The sequence below is a fragment of the Hyaena hyaena genome, unplaced genomic scaffold (assembly GCF_003009895.1).
Source record: "Hyaena hyaena isolate Hyena2069 unplaced genomic scaffold, ASM300989v1 scaffold_32, whole genome shotgun sequence".
Taxonomy (NCBI): domain Eukaryota; kingdom Metazoa; phylum Chordata; class Mammalia; order Carnivora; family Hyaenidae; genus Hyaena; species Hyaena hyaena.
Window position 1 is genome coordinate 1,248,486 of NW_024080663.1, and position 25,906 is coordinate 1,274,391.

The following is a 25,906-nucleotide window of genomic DNA, read 5'->3' on the forward strand; positions in this document are numbered from 1 at the left end:
ACTGATCGTTAACCCCCAGGAGCCATTCTCATCCTTTTTCATCTAGTTAGAGAAGACACAAATTTTTAGTTGGGCTGGAGCCTCTCAGCTAGATACTACATTCCTGGCCTCTCTTCCAGCCAAGGAGATCTAGTTTGTACCATTTGGGAAGATCACACATGACATATGAAACTTCTATGTCTTCTTCTTAAAGCTGCTTATCTTTTAATTCCTCCTTCCCACCCCATTCCTGCTGGGGAATTATGGCAAATGGAGAAAGTATGGAAGTCATGTTTTACAGATGGCAAAACCATGTCTCCGTATAGGGCCAAGCAGGGGGCAATAATATTGGGGAAAAGAGGCACATCAAGTACTTTTAGTCAAAAATGGATTCAGAGCGATTGGCCCTGACATATTTTTGTTTTTACACTTTATAATATTGATATGTAAAAGATCTACGCCTAAGTAAATCTAAAAGAGCTCCTTTAATAAGCATAAAATAAAAATTCTAAATGATGAGGGGAAATTATGGCATAGTTTGATCAACTTTGGTTAGTCAACACTGTTTCTTCTAAACAATTATGAATATAATCAGTTCTGATACATTCTTATTTCTTTAGATGTTTTCCTAAAGCCAAGTTATTATCCATTCATACTGTCTCTGAAGTAAAAAATCAAAATGTTCCAATTTTGATGAAGAAATCTAATCTTTATTTCTATGATGTTAGCACAATATACTCACACAATAGCTTTAATCTGTACTTAACAAAATACATTATAGCACTTTACAAACTTTATCAGTTTGGAAAACATTGCATAACATTTTATTAAACACAATACTTTATATATATTATATATATTTTCATAATTTTATTTACTTTAAAAAGATAATTACTCTCTTTATTCAATACTTGGTTTTATCAGTAAAGCACAGCCTAACAAAGGAAGAAGTACTCTCATTAGCAAATCAGATAAATAGAACACTAAGAAGAGATACCACCTGTTAGTCTCATTTATTTTAAATTAAGGTACCAGTGGAATGTAAACAAATATTTTTTTGTAATTTTTTTTACAAAAGATGTATTATCAAATATACATGCAGAGGTCTGAGTTCTAGCGACTATCATTATATTTCCTTAACAATGTGGTACAATTTGTTCAGTCATTAAAAACTGTAGCCTTTGGCACTTTGAGTAGAAAAAGAATATATCAATATTTATGTAAAGAAAAAAAAACCTTCAATGACTAGAGAAGTACTTTAAAATCTTTTGTTAAGAAATAGGAAAGATTAGGAAATATCATACTGCACCTTAAATGCTGCAGATTTAGGATTTTTTTTCTTCAGAGTACTAAAACCAGTCCACCTTTCTCTCTATGAAATGGCAAACGCCAGTAGGAGTGCCGTGATGGTGGCGGTGGCGAGAAGTGGGGAAGGCAACGTTTTACTCCCACTCCCCTCTCTGAGAAGGAAATTGCCAGAAGGGATATAGTTGAATCATATTTTATTGCCAGAGTTTTCAATTCTGCTGGTTTCAGCTAAATCCCTAATGCTCTTAGGAGGTTGGTCAAGTCTAGAAGCTTTGCCCTTTTCCTGTAGAAGTTGATAATGATGCGGTCTCTTTTATCTCCTAACAACCGCTTCTGTTCTTGTTGCAAACAGATCAGATCAACCAGCTTCGTTGTTACCTTTTATCCCCTTGGCAATCGTCAAGTGTATATTAGAATTCTTAAGAAATGGTGTAAAAAAGATGTGATACTAAATACCAAGAACCAAATATTTCTCCACGCTTAAATTTTTAAGTTGGAAAACACCTCCGAATGTTTTGGTTTTATCTTCTTCTTATTGATAATATTTGTTTTCCTTTGATTTAGGCCGAAGGCTTTATTCAGGATAGGTAGCAAAACTGTTGTTTGCATATTAAGCACAAAACCTGTGTCTATTTAGATATTTTGAAGAAATACATTCTGAATTTATATTGTGAGATACTTTCACTTATCAATTTGCTTTTTTTTTTTTTTCAGATTCTGCCTGTTGATGTCCAATTAACAAAAATATCTCAGGGAAGAAGGTAAAACCCAGCTACTGTTGCTCTAATTTACTGGTTATTAGATTATAAAAAATTACTAATCTGGAACAAAATTAAGTTTTTGGATTACTAATTAAGATAGCAACCTAAGCCAGCTGGTTGGATACATCCAGATTCAACCGACACTGCTGGCAATGTAATTCACAATGTCAAGTGTTGGTTCAGATTTCTTATTTATAAATTCACAGCAGTATATTTTGCTTAAGGAATGTCAACTGTTATTCTTGCTTTTAAAAATAGAAAAACATATCTATGATATCAAAAAAACAATAAATAAAGGAGGAGCCATAAAATGCAAAATATGATCACAACAATTTCAAAAAACTCTAAAACAATGTATTTCTTAAATTATGCAAGTTGACTCACTAAAAAAAAGAATCATTGCTGGTACCTACACTTAAATAAAAAGTAAGTAGCAAAAAAACAACTATGTAGAAAAGTACTAGTTATTCCCTTTCACTGAAAATATTCCTACACATTTTTTGTTGTTGAAGAAAGCAGAAAAATGAGGAAATGCACAAAACCTTTTCATTTTTTGACGGTGACACTACAGAGAAGCTGCGGGGTGTCCTATTCTAACACAAAGCAGCCAGCATCTTCTTAATACAGAAGCATTTCTTTGACAAGGAATTGCACACCACTATTTCACAGCTAAATAGAATTTGAGAGTTTACATGGTATGTGTACTATATAATCAGCACCACCCTTACTGGGCTGTAGGCGCAGATTCTGCAAAATGAATATATAATACTGCATGGCCTCTGCTGTAGGGAAACGTGTTCTGGATTCCCACAGCTAATTATAAAGAAAAATCCCTAAAGTTGGCACATTCAGGAAGTAAAATAGTATACACTGAAGGAAACCACTTCTGATACTGCCTTCTGCAAACCTTTTAAGTTTGAAGATAGGTCTTCAGATTCTTCACATTATCATATTAATTAGGTTCTTGCTTTGTGCTTTGCCCCTCCCCTTGATGTGAAATCTACAAGCTTGCATTTAGTAGTTCTCAAAAGTCATTGAGTTCGGAGCTGATGGTAAAATGACCCAAAATGAAGAGAAGGCTTCCCAATCCGCTGAAACAGAGCACAGGGAGAATCAACACGTGGTCCTTAGGGGGGAGGGAGGGGATCGCTCACGTGACTGAATCCCACCACTCAATCCTTATAAGCCCGTGTTGGGGAGGTTCCCTTGTAGAAGATATTTCTAGTGTTCTCGGGGCTGTTACTTCGTTCAGGTATTAAGATGATGTTGCCCTTTCTCCGCAGGGTAGAGTCGCGGGAGGAAGAAACAGACAACGTCTCTGAACCAATTTCGCTGCCCTCTACTGGGGTGACACGGATAGTGGTGATTCCATGGTGGTGATGCTCATTGTTATCGATGTTGCTTCTCTTGCGGTCTCCGGAACCAAAACTGTCTTTCAGGGACTCACAGCTTTCTGAGTCCCTGTTGAGATCGTTGAGCTCATAAGTTTGGCGAAGGCTGCCCTTTTCAGGGGCTTTCCATTTCCAGGAGCCACTACCTTCGCCTTCGGTGGATGGGATCTGTATGATGGGCCTGTTGTTCTCGGGGTGAGCCTCAACTCTTACGATCCCACTGGGTTCGTGGTCTGTTAAGGTTTTGTAGCGGATGGAGCCAGTGCAGGAGACAGTGCTGCCTTCCGTGTTCTTGGGGCTGCTTTGGAGGACACCCTGCTGCTTGGACATTGCTATTACTTGCATTATTCGGGGCTGGCTATTGCTTCTGTTACAGGCCACGGTCTTCTCTGCAGCTTTCAACCACTTGGCCCGAGCAGAGCTGCTTTTGGGAGAGGTGCTTATGTTTTCCTGTGTCTCCTCGGGGATGTGCACTAACTGCGAGGACCCAGGGCGGGACTGGATGGACACTCGTGGTCCTCCAGGCATGCTATTGTTACACCCGGGGACAGTGCCAGGCTGGATCTTGAGGTACTGATTGCTGGGAGGATGGTGGTCTCCATTCACCCCTACTCTGGAGGGCTCTGAGCTTGACCTCATTTCTATGGATCTGGGTGGTGACTGTCCAGGCTCAGACTCTATAACTTGCAAGGACAACTTCCGGCTTTCATTCTTATTCTTCCACTGGGTAAGAAGCTGTTTTGAACGAGCAGAATCCATAGAGGCATGAATGGTGGCATTTCTTCTGACAGGGTCTTCTACAGATGGGGTGTTGGCTCTAGGCAGGGTATTGCTAAAGGTAACCATGTTCTCCTTCCCCATGGGACTCCGTGGAGTGATGATCTCTACATCAGCGTTTGCCCTTTTGAGGTTTGTCAGGGAGCTGGGATCTCTGTGGTTTCGGTTGAGGATGCCTTCCGTGTGAGCAATTCCATCACTGCTGCTACCATTTTTAGCAGATAATACTCTGCTGGGATCTTGGTTGAGGTCTGTCAGAGATCTGAGGGCTTCTCTGTGCTGAAACATACTCTCTTCGCTAGGGAGAAAATTCCCCACAGCATACAAGCCCTGGCATTGGAGAGAAATAAGAACGTCATGCACTAGAAGACATGGTTACTAAGAATTTGTCTTAGAGGACCTACTGACGCATATAAACAAGGTATGTGCTCTCTATACACCATTAGCTAACACAAATAATAAAAAACCAAAACTACAATTGCTCAGGAAATAATTTGTGAGTTATGTCATAAATTGCTAAACTGGCTCCTCAGAAATAAGGAGCCCATTATTTTTTATTAGTTGAATTTCCTCTCCTTTCTCCATCTCACTGGATGTTTTTGTGAATCTTATCTATCTTCTGTACATTTTGAGGGGAAGAAAAAGACAACAATGAGAGAAATAGGACATTCTTTTCAGAGCAATTCATTTTTCTGGATTTAGGAACCTCTGGACACCCGGGATAGCTTAACTGATTTATTTTACCTTCCATTTTCAATCACACCTTATGATGGGAAAGCAGGAGAGGTGTGAAACATATCAAACAACAAATCATTCATAAAATATGCTATCTGGTTTTACAGTGAGGTCAGAGACAAATGTTGTTATGACTCGGATCAAGCACAGCCCTGTGTGTTCAGTGTGGTACAGAATATTCTCAGAAGACAGGGCAGAAGTTGTCATTAGTCTGGAGCACCCACATTCTTTCCTTTAACTTGGTCTTAAGTGTGGAAGTGTATATTTGATCAATTCAGTGCTAGGACACTAAATTTGAGCTAAATTTTATTTAATCTTGTTTTCATACTTAACCTACCAATTTTTTATTATTTTAGGTTTGGGAGATACAAATTTGGATAAAGAAAAAATTCAGATTCAGAATTTTTACTCTTTTTACACATAGAAGACCAAATCCCTGTTGGATTTTCAGTTTCCGAGATGCTTAGTTTGGAGGTAAGAGTAAGCAACAGATACCTACTTGGTTGTTAATTTCCATAAATGGTAGCCACTGTCTACTTTTCAAATCAAACCAAAATAATCCTGTGGGTTTAACATTTTATAGAATGCTTAACAATTTAAAACAGCATTGGTTCAGAATTGACGGATTTCCAATCTCAGGGCATAGGGTGCAAACAAAAATTAAGTAATGTCAAGCTTTTGCCTCTCCAACCACTTTAATTCCCAGTTCAAATTTTCTTCTAAATAATATCTGTCTATGCTCTCACTGCCAGTTTTCCTAGAATGAGCAGTCCCTACCTAATGTTCCATTAATAATTGTATTCATTAATTGTAATAATTGTTGTAAGTTTAGGAAAATCATCCACTAGACTTTAAGTAACCTCTACCCATATTGTTCAACATTCAGTGCCCAGCACTGTGCTTAATAAATATAGTTGCTTCATCCTCGTTATGACATGAAGTAGGTAGTTATTATTCTCATTTCATAGGTGAAAAAACAGACTTCTTAGAGACTATGTAACTTGGCTAAATGTCAGGGATATTTGAGATTCAAGCCCAAATTCTTCAGTTTATGGAGACCATGCTAATTCCAGGACACCATGAAATCACACACATGTGAAGGCAATTCATGAACTGTGGAGACTCAGTTCTCAGTCTTCTTTGCTTATTCTGTAACACATCACCAATCAACACTTGCATAAGAAACCCAACCTTATGCCCAGTTCCTGGAATACTAACTTTACTTGGATCACTTTCTCCGCCATGGAAGGAAGCACATGAGTAAGCGTGAGATTTGGAGTAACAGTCCTGACCCTGCTAGTTTATAAAAATGAAAAACAAATCATTGTTTGCCTCAGCGCTTTTACTGTTTTTTTGTAATCACTTTCTTGTAACACCTTCCACACATGCATCAAGATGACATGATTGAACTGCTGCTATAGAGGATTCTCATTTTTCTGCCAGCCTCTCTCAGTTTCCTTGGTTATTGCCTCTTCCTCTCCATGCTGCTTGCATGTTGGTGTCACCTGGCTTCCTTTTATTCTTAATGACCTGGCAATTGTATATATCCCCGGAACTATCATCGTGCTTCCTCAATAATGTCCATGACTTCCAAGTCTATTTCTCCACTACTGATTGCTCTTTTGAGCTCCAGACCCAACTCTTCAACTGCCTGTCGATCCTTAAATTGAGCTGCTTCCACCAACCTGCTCCCTCCATTGTTTACCTGACCTGCTCATGAAGTCGCCATCTGTCCAGTCTTCCAAGCTAGACACTGGCCATTATCTCTCATACTTCCTGTTCCTAACCTTCCATTTATACTTGCTCTTTCATGCATCCATCTTTTAGTTTCTTCTGCTTGGAAGTCCTTCCTCCATTTCTTACACTAAGAAAAAAATTTCTTATTTCTTAAAAACCACATCACTTCTATGAAGACTTCCCTAACTTCCTTCTTCAGTCTGCTATTCCCAAAGCATTTTGTTCACACCGTATTATATCATCTAACATATTGTAATCATCTGTATTTTTATTGGTCTTTACACTGAAAACTTCTTAAGATTATATCTTATTTCTCACTATTCTGATGCTCAGTATAGTAGCTAGCACAGATCAGATATTGAATAAATGTAAAATGAATGAGTAAAGGAATGAATGCATGAAATTGACAATCTCAGTTTCCTTATGCTGAGAATATTTCCTCTGAAGGAAGATCAGGCTTGAAAATAGAATACTGCTAAAAAATTCAGTATTAACTGGTGCTGATATATCCAGGTGCTACATTTGTGTTGTTGGGCAACTTATATAAACTTCCACTAAACTTTCACCATCATGAAACTTACTTTCACTAATATTTACTTTCCTTTCCTCATCTATAAAATTATACTAGCAAAAATAATCCTTGATTCTTTTTGGGGTGTGTGTGTGTGTATGACGATAAAATGCAATAATCCTAAAATTGGAGTTTCTGGTCCATGATAAAAGTTTAAAAAATTATTTTGCTAAAAGTAGCATATCAGGCACATGCGTGGCTCAATTGGTTAAGCACCTGACTTCGGCTTAGGTCATGATCATGTGGTTTGTGCATTCAAGCCCCATGTTGGGCTCTGTGCTAACAGCTCAGAGCCTGGAACCTGCTTCAGATTCTGTGTCTCCCTCTCTCTGCCTCTCCCCTCTTCATGCCCTATCTCTGTCTCTCAAAAATGAATAAATGTTATAAAAATTAAAAATTAAAGTAAGATATGTGTTTTGGCTTAGCATGGAGATGAACCCAGATATTTTCTCATGAATATAAACTATATTGCAAGTAAATTATTACAGTGCAAAATGTTCAATGCAAGTTTTCCACTTAAACTGTGGTTTATCAAATAAGAATAATAAATTATTTACCAAGTACAGAGCAATTCCTCCTCCTATTAAAAAGCCACAATAGACATCAACTGGGTGATTCTTATACTGAGTTATTCGTGTTAGCCCACAGATGATCCCACAGATGATAAACGTGAAGACCAAGAGAGGTTTCAGAAGCTTAGAGGAATCCGTTAATGTCGAATTGAAGTACATCTTAAAAATGAAAGAGATATGTTAAGTATGTTAAAAAGATCGTTTTTACTATTAAATTATAATCAAATAAAAAGTTAAACTTGAAACCTAAGTGGTACACTCAACATCAACTTTACTGTTCTATTTGCCCTGTTATGGTTATGTTCTATACCTGAAGAAAAAGAAATACATAGCAAATTCATCAAGTAAAAAAAAAAGATCTCAGGGGCGCCCGGGTGGCTTAGTCGGTTGAGCGTCCGGCTTTCACTCAGGTCATGATCTCGCGGTTCGTCGGTTCGAGCCCCGCATTGGGCTCTATGCTGACTGACAGCTTGGAGCCTGGAGCCTGTTTCAGAGTCTGTATCTCCCTCTCTCTCTGACCCTCCCCTGCTCATGCTGTCTCTCTCCTAGAAATAAATAAAAAACATTTAAAAAAAAAAAGATCTCATTTAATTACATGGAAATTTGAAAAATAAATTGAAGCTGTAGAATGAGCCAGATAACTGTTTAGTTTCCATGTTACTTGTCACATAATTTCAGTCTACTTTTCTCACATAAGACATAATGGATTATTGTACTAATTAGATAGGATGATGATTCATTGTATATAGTTTATCAAATTTACACTGACTTTGAACTGTTACATACTGAAAGTAAAGCATGTGTGTGTGTGTGTGTGTATGTGTGTGTGTGTGTGTGTGTGTTGTGCTTAACACAATTCTTTCAGTTTCAGAATTTATAACATTCATGTCGTTCATAATACCCTGCCATGAGGTATAATATTACATTGAAGGAATACTGGGCTGAATAAATATCATGACTCTGTAGGAAAGTTCACCCAGTTTCTGCTCATGATGCAATCGTCTTGCAGGACCGCTGTGGTGAAGTTTACTGTTCTGTTATCACATGGCTATATAACCTAATTAGTCTCTTGGAGACAGCACTCATTTCTCTAATTTTCTCTAGGACATAGATGATGAAAAAGAGTCAGTGACTTACCGAAATGTACACAGCAGCAAAAGCAGCGAGGGTCGCATGTTGAGAAGGGAACGATTTTCTGCCAAAGGAAGACAGTCAGATTAGGTCTATTTCAGATCCACTGCTAACAATCATCTCAAGAACACTGGGTGGTTAAAACATTTAACTTAAAAGCTTCAAGGCAATAGGTGATAACTTTAATTTCTGTTTGGTTTTCTGGAGAAAGATCTGAGTGATAAACACTGCTGATTACCATTAGAATGAAAAAATAATAGTACTGTGCTTTCATATCAAGTGTCAGCTTTGGAGGCGACACTTTGTTACACCATGGGAATGAAGGTCGAGAGTAGAAATGGATAGAAAAACATTATTATTATGCTTTGGTATTAGAATTATGTCAGTTTAAAGTAAAGGTCCATAAAACCTAGATTTCTTAAAGCTTTTAAACTTTTTTCATGCTTCTAAATATATGGTTTCATTTACATAAAGCTTTAAAAGGCAAAATTATTTTCTCACAGCAATGAGTATAAATGCATCTTTTATACTCTCAAAAACACGAAGTCCAATTTTAACAAAATGTTTCCCTGTATATTCCACTTTAAAGTAATTATCATCTCAAGAATCACTAAGCATCTAGTTAAATGTAAGAAGCACGGTGAGAGAAGTGGAACTCAAGATATTAGAGAAACACTGAAAACGACAGGCGAAGGAAAAGTGGACATTTCTTTTAAGGGATAAAATAATTTAAAGATAAAATTCCATGATATTGATGTCCTCCTAATTATTTGGTACCCAATAAAAAGGATTACCATTTAACACAGACAAGATACGTAAAAAAGGATTGAGAAAGAATAGAAGACACAGGTCCTAAATGTAGCTTCAAAATTATTGAATGGGCCATGAGTACTTGAATGTGTATAATTACATAATATCAGGCTGTGTTTCTTCAAGAGTACTTATTAGCTTATTTTTGACTCTTAAATTGATCTGAATGACATGCAATTCTTTGAACAATCACTATTGCCCTTTGTCCTTCTGCAACTTATTTCTTTTGAACTTGCAAAACATTATCTCTTGCCAAAAAGCTTAATTTTTGCTTTATTCACTGAAAAAAACTTAATGCATTGGTATTTTCTTGAATTTTCCTGTCTTTTATTTTCTAAAATGCAAGGCAAGAAGCTATGTTGATCTTTTGAATTTATTCAGAGAAGGTGTATGTATAAAACTCTACGAAAAGGAAAATTCATATAATTTTTAAAAAACAAAATATATAATAGAGATGTAAATATAGATATTTAGTCTTCCACATACGTCAGTACGGAACATGTATTGACTGTAAGTCACAACTAACTATAATATCCTAAAATAAACCAACTGTGATAACTTAAAACCATAATGAGTAATGGGTAGGTCACAAAATGTGAGTAGAATTTGGTGATATGAAGATTAGTGGCAGGAATGTGAGGCTGAAATTTGGAGACGGAGGATTTGGAATGAGCCACCAATGGGTTTTCTATGGTATAACCACTAACTAATGGGGCGCCTGGGTGGCTTAGTCGGTTAAGCGTCCGACTTTCACTTAGGTCATGATCTCGCGGTTCGTGGGTTCGAGCCCAGCGTCGGGCTCTGTGCTGACTGCCAGCTCAGAGCCTGGAGCCTGTTTCAGTCTGTGACTCCCTCTCTCTCTGACCCTCCCCTGCTCACGCTGTCTCTCTCTCTGTCTCCTAGAAATAAATAAAAAAATATTTAAAAAAAAAAACCACTAACGAAAACACAGAGTTGAAAAGAAAAATAAAACCAAAGTCATTATGAATGAAAAATGTGTGCCTAAAATGATATCCCATGCTTTTAATGAACAATGAAAACACTGATGTGGAAAGTTTTAAAGTCTCAGTTTCTAACCTGCCACTGTTGATCACTGTAAGATCAGATCCTGAGCAAATATCTTCTACAATGTAGGAATTTTCTTTGCAAGACACATTCAGAGAGGTGTAGTTTGGCTTGCACACGGTCAGAAAGTATGGTGCCTGATAGCCTGTGGAGAGCTGTATGATATCTGTAATGAGAGCTGTAGAGCACAGTCCAAACACATGAACGCCTACAAGCAAAGGGAAAGAAATTGTTACCAGGTTAGTGCCTAATGCTGATATTGTGCCACTGTCAACCATGTTTATTACATGTTAGTGTGGCAACCTTCAAATCTGTTGTGATCATTTTCTCTGGGTTAATTTGGAGAAAACAATATAGAAAATTCCTGACCCTTTAAACCAGGTACCTGCTCTAAAAGAAGGGCAACGAGGATCTCTAAGGTAGTCATTTGATGTATTTTTTGCCATTTGGGTTATATAGGACCTATTCTTAATATCATTGCCATTGGTCTCTTATAAGACACCCAGGACATATTAAGGCGGCCAACTGTGTGATTTGAGAAGAATCAAATACAGGGAATGAAGCACAATTCAAAATAACTTAAAATTGCTTAACATTTCAACTTCCAGGGCTTGCTCTCTCCAGTATTCCCTAAACCCTACAGAACCGGTTCCAACTCCGTACAAGCGGTAGTCATACCAGGAATGCTAATAAAAACAGAGAAGAGGGCAGGTGGGCCCTGTCGCAGAAACAGTCATCTCCTGGGTACAGGGCTGTGCAAGCCTTCCTGCGTGTCTGGAATTCAGAGATGATGTTCTTCTAGCTCCCATCCAAATCCCATCTTTCTTGTGTGTCCTGTGGCCAGTCTAAACTCGCAAATTCTGATGCAGGCTTGTCCGCTCAAACTCCATTCCTGCTGCAAGTCCCTTACCTGGGAGTCAAGCTCTGCTCACATACACATTACCTGAACTCACCTGCTTCCACTACGTGGTCTTGACACCTTAGATTCCTTCCGAATTGACAGCCTGGATTCTGATTCGGGATTTTTCTCATAGAAATCATTGTAAGAGGCAGCTGGGCAATTCATCAATAGACCCCTCCAGACCTCGGTTGCTGGCCTGCATGTTACCTTGTTTTCCCCAAACAAGGTGCTTCTCCCCACCTAGCAACTACTCTCCCAGTTTTTCTCTACCCACTCGTCTGGGATTCACGACACAGGACCTTCATTTCTACATTCGAATTCCCAGCAGTATGCAAGGTCCTAGGAGTGTGTTTCAGTGGGGAAGTCCATCCGTTTCTACCTTTGGAGAATGAAAATCTCGTGACCCACCGAGGATGGGGTTGCGGACTCTGGAACACTGTTCTCGAGGGAAGGATGGACCATCTTACAGGCATGTGGCTTTTCACAGAGGTCATATGCCCCTTTGTCCACAGAATTTTGTGACATTACAATTTTTTTTTCTCTCAGACCAGCTATGTGTCCTGAAGATTTCTATCCTTGCTTCAGTTTGTGACCCTGCTAAGGTGCCTTTTTTTGTCTTACCATCTCCAAGTGCCTTGCTTAGTGGAGCAAGTCTAGGGCATGACTTAGACTGGACTTTTCCTCTAGTAGGGAAGAAGGTTGTACTTAATTATCTTCTAGGTACTAAATCAAATGACCTATTCTTTTGAGCTGCGCGGGTAAATTTTTTACTGACCTATTGCAGAATAAAAAGGCCCGTGACTCAAACATTAAGATAGTTCCATGCTTATCAGAAAAGATGTAGGTTTAAATTTTTTTTTAATGTTTTATTTACTTCTGAGAGAGAGAGAGAGAGAGAGAGCGTGAGCAGAGGAGGGTCAGAGAGAGAGGGAGACACAGAATCTGAAGCAGGCTCCAGGCTCTGAGCTAGCTGTCAGCACAGAGCCTGACAAGGGGCTAGAACCCACGAAAAGTGAGATCATGACCTGAGCCGAAGTCGGACACTTAACCGACTGAGTCACCCAGGCGCCCCAAGATGACGGTTTAGATACCGGTTAGATTCAGATGCTGATTTTCTATAGGTCTTATTAAAACTGGGAGGCAGGGGCACCTGGGTGGCTCAGTCGGTTGAGTGTCCAACTTCAGCTCAGGTCATGATCTTACCGTTCGTGGGTTCGAGCCCCGTGTCAGGCTCTGTGCTGACAGCCAGCTCAGAGTCTGGAGACTGCTTCAGATTCTGTGTCTCCCTCTCTCTCTCTGGCCCTCCCCTGCTCACGCTGTCTCTCTCTCTCTCTCAGAAATAAATTTTAAAAAACATTAATTTTTTTTTAAATGGGAGGCAAAGTTAGAGGATATAACCAAGGATAAATAGCCATGATTCAGCTCTCTCTCTGGTGACATTTCCATGTGCAGTAACTTCTCTACGAAAACGCTCCAGGAGAATTAAAATGGAATCACTGATGTGGCTAAACTAATTTCTGAAGAGTTATCTATTCATAATGGCCTGCTGACATTTATTCTCCACTTTAAAAAATGAACACAGATCTAGAGAAACCATTTTAAAATAAATTTATGCTTCAGCCACGGCTAAAACAAAAATATACTGAAATGCATGGCATGTTAGCTCTCAAAACAAGCACTATAACTGTAAATAACAGATTACAGATACAAAGCCCAAATCTTAGTGTTTTAACAGATATTTGTATAATGTAAAACTCATCATGTACCCAGAATTATACATCTAAATTATAGCTTTAAAGACTTAATATCTGTAATTAAATATAACATTTCTATTTGAAAAAAACGCTTCCTTTCTTTGTGGCTCCCCACACTTACCAACGAATCTGACGGCTCTTCTAAGGAAGGAGTTGAAGTTGCAGCCTCCGGCATTAATGTTGGGCTCCAGTCCAACACCATTTCTTCTTTTGGACAGGCAACAGTAGAGAATTCCTTCCCCTACCATAATCTGCAAAGACAAGATGGGGTTCAGAAAGGACTCAGTGGGTACAAATGAATTCTAACGTATCTCTTAGCACATCATCAGTTCAACAAGGTAAAGATGTAGTTTTCTTAAAAGCTTTAGAGATGTGAGCAATTTCTCTTGAGTAGTTGAGAAAGCAGTGAGAAGAAGCAACCAGGGCACTGTAAAGAGCACTGGCTGGATCTTCTGTGTGCCTATGTACTGGTAAAGGGTGTGGTAGCATCCTGGCATTTTCATATAGTTGGAGCACCCAGTCTTTGGCCTTTTTGCTCAATGACACTGAGGGAGGATACCTAACTGATTAATTGCATGATGACTGATTCTTCCCTAAGTCTTTGAATCTTGACATTTCATTGCTAAAAGCACAAAAACAAGATGGCTGGTGAGGGTGGGGAGGAATAAAATAAGTACCAAAGATAGGATTAAGAAATTTTACTGGCATATTATTTCAATAAACCAATTTGGGATTGAGCAGAAGGTTCGATTCCTGGAAAGTATGCCCAAGGTTAGAAAGGTGCTACCTAAAGCAGAGCAGCCTAATAAAAATGTCTGTGATGGTGGAAATATTTTCCATCCTGTCCAGTAACCCACATGTGGTATTGAGTCTTGAAATGTAGCTACCACAGCTGAGGAGCTGAATTTCTAATTTCATTTCCCTATATTTAATTCAGCATTTAAAATTTAAATCAATTCAGATTTAACATAAAAGAGCCAGATTTGGCTGGTAGGTACTTTACTGGAGAATGCAGATTACAAGAGACTTTAGGTGAGTAGGGTATTTCTTAGGTATAAGATAGAAAATGTGTTTACAATGGACAGAGAGCCATGCTGTAGTATCAGAAGGATTACATTAAGATAAAGAGGAGTATATTTGCTGTAGGATTTCAAGACATAGGACATCAGAGAAGAGACTCAATACATTTAGGCATCACTTCCTTTAAGAAGTTTTCCTTAAAATACCCTACAACATCCTAAACTGAATTATGTTCCCCCCCTTTGTGGCTTCCTCAGCACCTCATCCTTCCCTCTTAGCATAGCTTGGTTAAAATACACTTGAAGGGGTGGCTGGGTGGCTCAGTTGGTTAAGTGTCCAACTTTGGCTCAGGTCATGATCTCATGGTTTGTGGGTTCAAGTTCCACATCAGACTCTGTGCTGGCAGCTCAGCACAGGCCTGGAGCCTGCTTCAGACCCTGTGTCTCCTTCTCTCTCTGCTCCTCCCCCCATTCATGCTTTTTCTCTCTCTCTCTCTTTCAAAAAATAAATAAATACATAAGTACATACACTTTAAAAAAATGCACTTGAATTGTTTATTCGTTTGTCTTTCACCTGACTACAACTCTCTGAGGGAAGAAACATTTCTTTCATTCTCATTGTCTAGCACAATGCCTGGCATTGTGGGATTTGTTTTTGTTACCTTCACTGTGGGCTTCTTGTTGGCTAATTACCCTGGGCATTCAGGTTGTTGGTTATTCTATACAAGAGAAGTAAGATTTGAAATTTTGAGTTTTATTTATGCAAAAAATTTCAAATATTTAAGATTATTGTGCCTAAGGGATTATTATGAAATACAACATTGATCTGTAGATGTGTGGAGCTAAGGAAAGTTGAATTACATGAGACACCAGAAGTCTCTTAGATACAAGCGATGGTGTCACTTTAAAGGTCATGGTCATGACTAGGGGCTCAAACAGATTTCCCAAGGGAAATTTCTCAGTTTTCATGACTAGTTTAACATTTATTTTATGAAGTTTATAAAATTATAGTTTTTAAGCTAATCACAGTAAGCCTATGACCTTCTACTTTGAATGTTCAATCTGCTGTATTTAATTCTGTAGGTATTATGGTATGTGTACAAGTATAAAGAATCTTAATTTGTATAAAAAATAATTTTCTTAATGGAACTCTACCAATAACCATACGTGTGTGAAGATCATATGGGATACATGGTAAACATCTTTAAGATCAATTGTGTAGAAATTATTAAAAGGAGGTCTTTTTTTCCAAATCATTGAACAGTGAGTTAATTATACTTCTTGAAAAATGTCATCCTACATTATCACTTTAAGTTAGACATGGAAACACAATAAGTTCTATATTCTGCATAGATAGATGTGACATGATATTCTACACACATGGCATAAGATAATGGGTATCTCAAATTTATCATTTCAAGAACATTAACCACTCATTCCTGAAGTGCATTGTTGTATGGTGAAAAAAATGATGATTTCATCTTCACTCCCTCAATAATAATTCTGTGAATAATTTTCCCCTCTTTTCAATTATATGTAATGATTCACATTTTATACATGAAGGCTAAATTATATACGAATTTATTTGTATAGTGCCATTAGGGAAATGTATCTTATCATACAACACAAAAGTCATTATCTTAAATGACCTTGAGATTTCAGGGGTTTTATTTTAGTTGCATAATGTGCTCAAAACTCATATGTCAAGAGAGTGCTTTAATACTATTTGGCTTGATTATGGGTAGAGGTTTCTTGTCATTATTTTGACATCACCCAACGGTCCTCTCTAAGAAACACATCAATTTTCTCCTCATACTTCTATTCATTTAACCTTGATCTATATGTCATTCCATGAATTTTCAAAGCGGTTCAATTCTGTTGAAAGATGGAATTCTCCTCAGGGGGAGGGGAGATGCTTCTTGATGTATTTCTAAATGTGCCTGCCTGTTTCCTCATTCTGAATGGCATGCTGTTGTGCTAAAATATGATTTCAGAGTTTAGGCTCTGACAATAAAATTATTTCTTGCTTTTGTCATTTGTAAACAGAAAACAATTTGTGACAAGCATCTTTTCACAATATTCTGTTTGACCTGTACACAAGCCAGAAAAGAAATAATAATTGTTTTTGGCTTGTCAAATATCAAGGGCAGGTTTTTGGAAGAGATTCTGAAGTGACTCTACTTCAGGACAGACATAGTGAGAAATATATTGCTTTTTATTAATCATATGGGCAGTACCCTAAGAATAGCCACCACAAGAAGAACTCCAATCAAAAAAGTCTTTCTTGTGAAAACACCAAAGCACAATGACAACAAATATATAATATTTGTCACAGTATCTTTAGTGTTTAAATTTGCAGTGAATGTCTTTGGAAACCATAATGGATTTAATATTACACCTTTTGATTGTATAGTCTCCTAAAGCTAAGGTTAGTTACCCTCTAGGAACATAATCCAATTCCATCAGAATTCTTATATAAAGTTAGATATCCTTTAATAATATGTAATAAAATTTTACTTCCAGGGAAGAGAAAATATACATCTTTTTCTTTCCATATAGATTTCATGAAGATTTATGGTATTCTTTGTTGTTTTCCCTGAGACACAATCTCCACAGGACTGAACAAAACGCTGGTTTCATTATCACTTGAAAGTAAACGAAAAGTGAATATTAAGGATGAAACTTTCCAATTTAAGGGCAATTTCAGAAACATAAAATGTATTTCACAGACATGAAAGGAACTTTTACAGTTTCTCGTTCAACAACACGAAGACAAATTATTTTTAAAACGTCTCTCAAAGGATTTCTAAAAATCTAAAAAGCAAACACTAAAAGATTTATAGTTAAATGCCTGTGTAAAAAATCAGTCGATATTCTTTTATTCATATAAAGATTGTTTTAAAGAATATTGTGGGGGCATCTGGGGGGCTCAGTCGGTTAAGCGTCCAACTTCAGCTCAGGTCATGAACTTGTGGTTGGTTAGTGGTGAGTTCAAACTCTGCATCAGGCTCTGTGCTGGCAGCTCAGAGCCTGGAGCCTGCTTCAGATTCTGTGTCTCCGCCTCTCTCTGTTCCTACCCCGCCTACACTGTTTCTCTCTCTCTGTCAAAAATAAATAAAGATTTTTTAAAAATTTAAAAAATACTGTGGGCATGAGTTTATTTTGTTTTGTTTTTGTTTTTGAAAGAAAGAGAGGATGTGCACACAAGAGCAGGAGAGGATAGAGAGAGAGGGAGAGAGAGAATCCCAAGCAGGCTCTGTGCTATCAGGGCAGCCCCACTTGTGTCTTGATCCCATGATCCCTGAGATCATGACTGAGCTGAAATCAAGAGTTGGATGTTTAACTGACTGAGCCACCCAAGGCGCCGCTGTATAAAAATATCACTCAATCTTCTTTTGTTCATGTGAAGATTCGTTTGAAGAATATCATGGGCATGAGGTCTTTGTTTTATTTGATTTTTCTCTCAAGGTGAATGGGTGAAAACAAGAAGTGCTTCTCCTCACAGAAGAGGGCTTTAAACAATAGCCTAAACGCCATTTTCAAATGAAAGATTGCTCTTGCCTCCCCTCCTACAGTCACTACCACATTTGCAGCAGGTTTATGCTACCGTATAGATAAAAGGAGAAGAGCATCCTTGAAAGTTGGTGATTAGAGTCTACTTGTTATTTTTCACCTTCAGGAAAAGAGGCGAAGGAGGTTACAGTTGTAACTATGTAGGAAGATTAGAAGCAGAATTATGGGTCTAGAACAAGATGACTATAGACATTATAAGACCAATGTTGAAAAAATGAATGTTTTGGGAGGAGCCCCTAAAAATAGAAAAGGAAAAATGAAATTGGAAAGGAATCTAGAAGAAGCATGATATATGTTTGAAAAGAATGGTGTGAAAACAATATTTGATGTCAGCAAAGACAAGATTTGTTTTACCTTTGAGTGTTTACCCAAAGCTATGAAACCAGTGTGTAAGAATCACTGACATCCTGGAGTATCATGGAGCTCCAAGATATGGGGGAATTTAGGGGCCCCAGGGTATAAATACCTCCCTAGTTTTCCTCTTATTCCATTAAGAGGCATGAAGCCACTATAGAAGCCCTGTGAAGACTCCCAGATTCAACGGGCTCTTTGTGGGAGGAATTGGCCCTGAGTTCCCCAGGTCAACTTGGTGTGAGGCAGCCATGACAGATCTGTCCTGTTATTTCTCAGGGCTCAAGAAAGAAAGCTTTGGCCCAGAATATCCAGAAAGTATTTCTAAATTGCATATAGAGAATTTGTTATGGGAAATGAAGGAGTCAGAGATGCAGGAACACAGTGATGAAGCCAAGGTCATGGTCCTCAGGACATGTAACAGTGTCAACAAAGGGATCAATGTGGGATAAATAGTGCCAACAGCAAGTGCCACAATTAGCCTTGCTTTCCTAGAAACTTAATAAAATACCCTGGGGAAGAAAGGCTTCTGGATATATAAAAAACAAATTATTTAAATAACTAAATATCAACACAATTTTTTCAGCAGAGTCCTGAACATTTTTACAGAATTTAATTTCAAATATTCTATTATAATAAACTTGAGGATTATACCCTAACTAGGAGAAATGCTTTCTGGTGTAACAGTTTAAAGCATATATTCATTTTGCTCTTATCAAATGACTGATGATATGGATGTTTTAATAAGTCATTAGAGAAATGACAGGGAAATGTTATTGTTCTGAGTAATACTGCACTTTAAAAATGTTTTATTAGTTTGAGTCTCAGCTATTTCTAAGCACATCATGAATAGTTCCAATCACCCTGGAGTTACTAGAGTTCAAATAACTCATTAATTTACAAAGTATTTTGAGTATGACAAAGTTCTATGGAATATTAAGTTCTGATTCTACCTTCTGAGAATATCTTGTATAATTTATTTAGAGTGTAAACATATGCTATGATTTTCTAATATAGGGGAAAATTTTAAAAACAAGTTCATGGCTACATAAAAGTATCGACTTTGGAAGCTTTATGTATAGCTTTTTTTCTAAAATTGCTGATTTGCTGAACCAGAATAGGCCAGTTCATTAGGGAATCTTGTAAAAACTCCATTCAAATACAGCTTGTCATTTAATAGCCACTTCCTCTGACATTCATGGTATGATAAAGGAAAATTAAGAGTTCCTACTGATAGAAATAAATATTAGTAACCTTGAAACCTGTTTTTGCCCTTTATGTAGGATTCTGAGGGCAGAATCTACTTCCAGAAGAAGCCCTCTGGAAAAGTTTGCCTGGTCTTATTTATTTATTTCTTTTTAAATTAATTAATTTATTTTTTAATTTACATCCAAGTTAGCTAACATAGAGTGCAACAATAATTTCAGTAGATTCCAGCAATTCATCCCCTACCTACAACACCCAGTGCTCATCCCAACAAGTGTCTTTCTTAATGCCCCTTGCCCATTTAGCCCATCCCCCCTCCCACACCCCCTCCAGCAACCCTCTGTTTGTTCTCTATATTTAAGAGTCTCTTATGTTTTGTCCCCCTCCCTCTTTTAAGGGGCATTAAAATTATTTTTGGTAATAAAAGGATATTATTTTTGCTTCCCTTATGTTCGTCTGTTTTGTATCTTAAATTCCTCACGAGTGAAGTCATATATTTGTCTTTCTCTATCTAGTCTTATTTATTAATGCATTAAGAAAAAGTGTGCTTATTCATAATGTGCAAGTTAACAAACTAAAAATAACTATGAATTTAATTCAATTCCTAATTAGTAGGTTAGGGCATTATTTTATACCACATATTTAAAAATGCAAACGCCTGTTTTGAATCTAATGCACTTTATTTTCCTGTGGGTGTGCATGTGTGCACATGTGTGTGTGCATGTGTGCATGCCCCAGTATGCCAGAAATGTGAGTTGTGACCTTTTTACTTTACAGTTGCTGGTGCTCAGTGCTCATAATCAATAGAAAATGCTAACCCAGTAAACATGAAGCTGTCAGCGATAGCTACATGCATTTTGAGAAGAAAGTCTCTTGCCTCTATAATAATTTGGATTTTTCCTCCAGTTTTCCAGTTTCAGATACCAAATAAACACATCAATTAGGAAGTATATCAGAAACATCATATTAGCTATTCAAGAGGAATTATACAGTTACTAACATTTTTTAGAATCATTTATAAAACTGAACATTAGAGACCCATCAATTTTGCAATCATATAATCTTCTGTAACTGTGAATCCCAGTAATTTTCAACTATTAAGTCCCATGACACTTTCAAAATATCTCAAAGACATGATCTCTCTGTTCCAAGATTTAGAGTTCACTTTTTAACCCACTTATTACACAAATGTGGTCATTCTTACTTTGGGGGACTGACAAACATAATTTGGGGGGCAATTCTTACCGTAATTGCAGGTCCAGCGAAAGCCAAGCTAAGCAACATGAGGAATGGAATTGCCTCCTGGGTTGGTTCAATATACGGCATGCTAAGACTCCGGTCATAGCAGCTAAATCCGGAGTGCACAGGTTTGAAGACATCTGTGAGTTCAAGGAAATACAGGCTAACCACCGATGATGCCAATATAGGCAACTGAGAAAGAAGGATATAGAAGAGAAATTTATTATTGTGCATGGGTCATACATAGGATCAGTACATCTTTAAGTGGAAGTAAATAGCTATCATCTCTCACCACTCTTTTCTGATCTCAGAGTCAAAGCCCTTCATGAGTGCTTTTGCTTCTGCCTTCAAAACATATCTCCAATTAACCTACCTCTGTCACCAGCCTATGAGCCTGTGTCGTCCCTCATCTTTGCTCTCGGACGACCTCTTAGTTTTGTACTCTCCCTCTTCCCCTCCACACCCCATCTATCCATTTTCCATCCAGCAAACCAACGAGTCTTTTGAAAATATTTTCAATCATATCACTCCCTATTTTAACCACTCTGGTGCTTTCCATTCTACTCTAATACCATCTGACTGTCACATCATGGAATGTAAGTTTCTGCATGAACTAGCTCTTGCTTCAGTTTCTTACGTCTTCTTGTACAATGTTTGTACAACTCTCCAAGCCCCTGCCCACTACAATCTAATTGGTTTTCACACTTTACCTGAAACAGTCAAAATCATTTCTACTTAGGGTCCTTTGCATTTTTTGCTCTTCTTCTGGCTCTTTGTACAAGTGGCCTCACCATTTAATGATGACTTCCTGTACTTTCTTACTAAGGTAGCCCTTAATCCATACTTCTCTCTTGACATTCATCATCTTGCTTGATTTTCTTCATGGCACTGATCATTAACTGAAATTACCTTGTCAATTTAATACTTCACTTATTTATTTTTCATCATTCCTCCTTCCATTTGCACTGAAATACATGCTCCATGAAGTGAGAGTCTGCTGGTATTATTTATTTATTGCTGAGTCAGGGTGTAGAATTGTTCTTGGCACAAGGTGGGCCTGTAGTACATCTTTTAATAATTTAATAAAGCAATAAATACTTGTTGGTAAATGACTAATTGAATAAATGAATAAATCTTAATTTAGTTTAATAACTAGACTAGAGTTACCAGATTTAGTAAATGAAAGAAAATACTGGTCACCCAGTGAGATTATAATTTCAGATAATCATTGAACAATTTTTAGTATAAATATGTCCCATGCAATATTTGGAAGATACTTATACTAATAATTATTGTTTATCTGAAATTCTAATTTCACTGGATGCCCTTTAGTTTGTCTGGTAAACCTAAATTACACACAATTTACTTTCTAGACTTTGTGTTATGGATTCAACTGTTAATTCATTCAACCTGCAATATGGTAGGTACTATGAGGAAGCTAGCTACCATATGGTGAACAGGACATGGGCTTGGCCAGAAAGGATCAAAAGATTAAGAGAAAATACTGCATGTACATTGATGCCAGGCCTTTCAGAATCTGAAAATTCAGATTATATCACATTATTCTAAAGAACTGTTCAGGGCACCTGGGTGGCTTAGTCAGTTAAGCATCAGCTCAGGTCATGATCCCCCAGTTCATGAGTTTGAGCCCTGCATTGGGCTTTGTGCTAACAGCACAGAGCCTGCTTTGGATCCTTTGTCTCCCTCTCTCTCTGACTCTCTCTCTCAAAAATAAATAAGCATTTTAAAAAAGACCTGTTTAGCTTAAGGCTTTGTTGCTTGTAGAAGACACAATATTTATCTGACTAAACAGGGCAGATTTTTGATGAAACATTATTGACCATCCATTATCTCTGTCCAGTTGAAAAAATAAATTTACAAAACAGCATTATGCCTTCTTTTCCCAAGTTTCTTTTTGTAATGAGGTGAGAATTAGGTTTAATAGAACAACTAATTATGTATAGAGATTTATCTGGCACTGTCTTTCTGTTTTCCGGATTGATGCTTTTCAGTACAGATAACAAAAAGTACATCAAATCACTTCTATTTCTCTCATTAAAACCCACAATCATTTGATCACTCCAAATATGTGGTCATTTCTCCTCACCACTCACCTCTCCTGTAATGGACTAATGGTAGCTTCAGTCTTGACCTATCGAGCACTGCTTCATGTGCATGTATGTGAATGAGATTTTCCACTTAAATATATTTTAGTTGTAATTTAACAAATATTTCACATAGCGCTTACTATGTGCCAGTAATTTTTTTGTTTAGAAATCTCAAGTAATTTCATTATTAATTTTAACTCATTTAACTTAAGACTTTTTATTATAATATGGGTGCTATTATTATCTTTGTTTTGCAGGTAGAGAAGTCCAGTCTCCTCTAGTAAGTGGCAGAGGTGGATTCTGAGCCCAGGAATCGTAGCTCCAAAGTCATATTTCTTAACCACTATTCTATGCTTTTTTCTCTGAAAAATGTTAGTAAAGTTTTAAGATACTGTAATACAACTAGCATCAATCAGTGAGGGGCCTGTTTAGCTTAAAGTTCTGCTTAAGAGTTTCTATGTGCAAATCTTTAGTTAAAAATATGCATCACTTTAGCATAAATAGACATTATCTTAAAAGCCCTGTTTCCAGGGATACCTGCCAGGTAACCATCCAATGCTTAATTTTGGCTCAGGTGATGACCTCAGCATTGTGAGATCAAGCCCCATGTTGTGCTGCTAGCACAGAGCCTGATTGGGGTTCTCTCTCTCTCTCTCTCTCTCTGCTCCTCTCCCCCACTCCTTTTCTTCTCTTTCTCACTCTCAAAGTAAATAAATAAACAATTAAAAAAAGTATTGTTTCCATAAAGTCTGTGTAAGTTTTCCCTCCATTAATGTGAATGTTAAATATTTCACTTTTAAACCAGATTCGATGACCCACTTTCTTTCGTCTTTCCTTCATGCCATATTTTAGGTCTTATACAGATATTGTGCAAATGGGAATCAGATCTGAAACCTTTGACACCTACCCAAATAACATTTGATCCTCTCAGTTTAATATACTAATGCCCCAGTAAAGTGAATTTGATGTCTTCTGCAGAAAGGTGAACACAACTTAACATGGCCAATCTGAAAATTAAGCAATTTTTCTCTAGTGTAGACATTATTTGCCACTGAATTCTGCAGATGATTACTTTAAATCTGCTTAACTGTAACAATGAAGATATAGCCATGGAGTGAAAGTGCTATTCTTACAGTGTGCGTGTGTCTGTGTGTGTTTGAATAGATTGGACACTCTGAATTCAACATATTGTAGTCAAACCCAATGGGGTCATATGGTCTTCAAGGCACCTAAGGGGTTCTAATATCCATTCTTCCACTCTTTACTACCAATGAGACCTTGGAAATGTTTTTCTTAAATCTCAGTCTTTTTTTCTATGAAATAAGTACACTGAAAGTAGCCATCAGCATAAGAAGTTGTCATATTAAATGAAGTATTGCAAGTCATTTTCAGTAATATCTGGAATGAAGAATAGTGCATAAACGTTAGTATTATGATCATGTTGTTATACTATCAGATGTCACCTTTTCCATAATGCCATTTTTGGTAATAATTTTTAAGAGTAATTTCCTCATTCTTAATTCCCTAGTACTTCTTTTTAGGAAATTTGTATGTGTTGTTCTTTGTTATACTTAACTGCTACAGGCTAGTTGGAGCCTTTGCTCTGCCTCCCAAATTAAAATCCTTTTGTTTTTGTAAATTTTTAAAAACATTTTATTTATTTTTGAGAGAGAGAGACATGGCATGAGTGAGGGAGGGCCAGAGAGAGAGGGAGACACAGAATCTGAAGCAGGCTCCAGGCTCCGAGCTGTCAGCACAGAGCCCATTGCAGGGCTCAAACCCATGAACCATGAGATCATGACCTGAGCCAAAGTCAGATGCTTAACCGACTGAGCCACCTAGGTGCCCCCCAAATGAAAATCTTAAAGTGGGGGTCTAATCTTACTCACTTCTATATTTCTACTAATAATATACATCAGAGTGACTTCCAAATATATATGCATATATATGAATATAATAAATTCATTTTTGGAGTGAAAATAATTTCCTTCAGTAATGTTATGCTCCTCAGTCATTTCAAACATAGCCTTTTTGAAACTGCCAATTTTTCCAGTGACACCATTTTTCTCCCTGTGTATTAATATTTTTTACAGCTCTACAGAAACATGTTTCAAGACCCTCATCTGGTTTCAAAATAATAGTAATATTTTTCTTCTTTTTGGTGTTTCTTTCTCTGGTTTTAAAAAAACTTTTACTCTTCGCATTCTACTTCAGTTTTGTTTTTAAGAAAGAGTGATTTGAACAAAATATTTATAATATTTGAGGAAAAAAGTAATTTTTTGCATTGTTATCCTATGGTATTTTACTGCCAGACAATGTAATGAATTAAATTAAACTCTTTTCTTCTTTTTTTCACAATGTTTACTTCTAACATACTTGTCTTCCAAGGTATCTTTCAGCTCTTGAAATATTCATCAACAAAATTTCTTTTTGAATAGAAGAACTTTAACAGATGGTATGTACTAATTTGGGCATAGATACAGAATTGAGATATATATATATACACACACATAATAAAAGCATACAGGCATCTTTTGATTGCATTTAAAATGAGATTTAAAAAGAGATTTTTAAAAGATCCATATAAGCAGGCATTAGGAATTTTATTCACTAGTTATGTTGTAGCCAAGAAGAAAGCATGAACTTGCTATTTTTATGCAGCAATACAGAGGAGGGAAATTACCTGAAGATTAGCAAAATGGTTCTTAAAAAACAAGAGCTTCATTCTTATAATTGCCATCTGCTAAGGAACTTTCAGTAAAAATAATAGAAGCAATTTTTAAGAGAATTATAACAGGTTTAGAGGACGAGGCAAACAAAAAAAATGTGTTTCAAAAGGTTACATTTGCCAGATAATATTGATTTTTTCATGTCAATTTAAAAAATACAAATTGACAATCTACATCAATTTTAGCAAA

General features: G+C 37.0%; 1 protein-coding gene across 1 annotated transcript in view; it reads right to left on the reverse strand.

Annotated features, from left to right (window-relative positions):
• Positions 1-2,459: 2,459 nt before the first annotated feature.
• Positions 2,460-25,906, reverse strand: part of PLPPR4 (phospholipid phosphatase related 4) — a 40,701-nt gene continuing 17,254 nt past the window's right edge. The window contains exons 2-7 of the mRNA XM_039228422.1: positions 20,887-21,072; positions 13,614-13,743; positions 10,850-11,045; positions 8,969-9,026; positions 7,817-7,990; positions 2,460-4,546 (exon numbers count right to left, since the gene is read on the reverse strand). Of these exons, the coding sequence (XP_039084353.1) occupies positions 3,221-4,546; positions 7,817-7,990; positions 8,969-9,026; positions 10,850-11,045; positions 13,614-13,743; positions 20,887-21,072 (2,070 nt within the window). The 3' untranslated portion in view covers positions 2,460-3,220. The remainder of the gene's footprint in view (positions 4,547-7,816; positions 7,991-8,968; positions 9,027-10,849; positions 11,046-13,613; positions 13,744-20,886; positions 21,073-25,906) is intronic.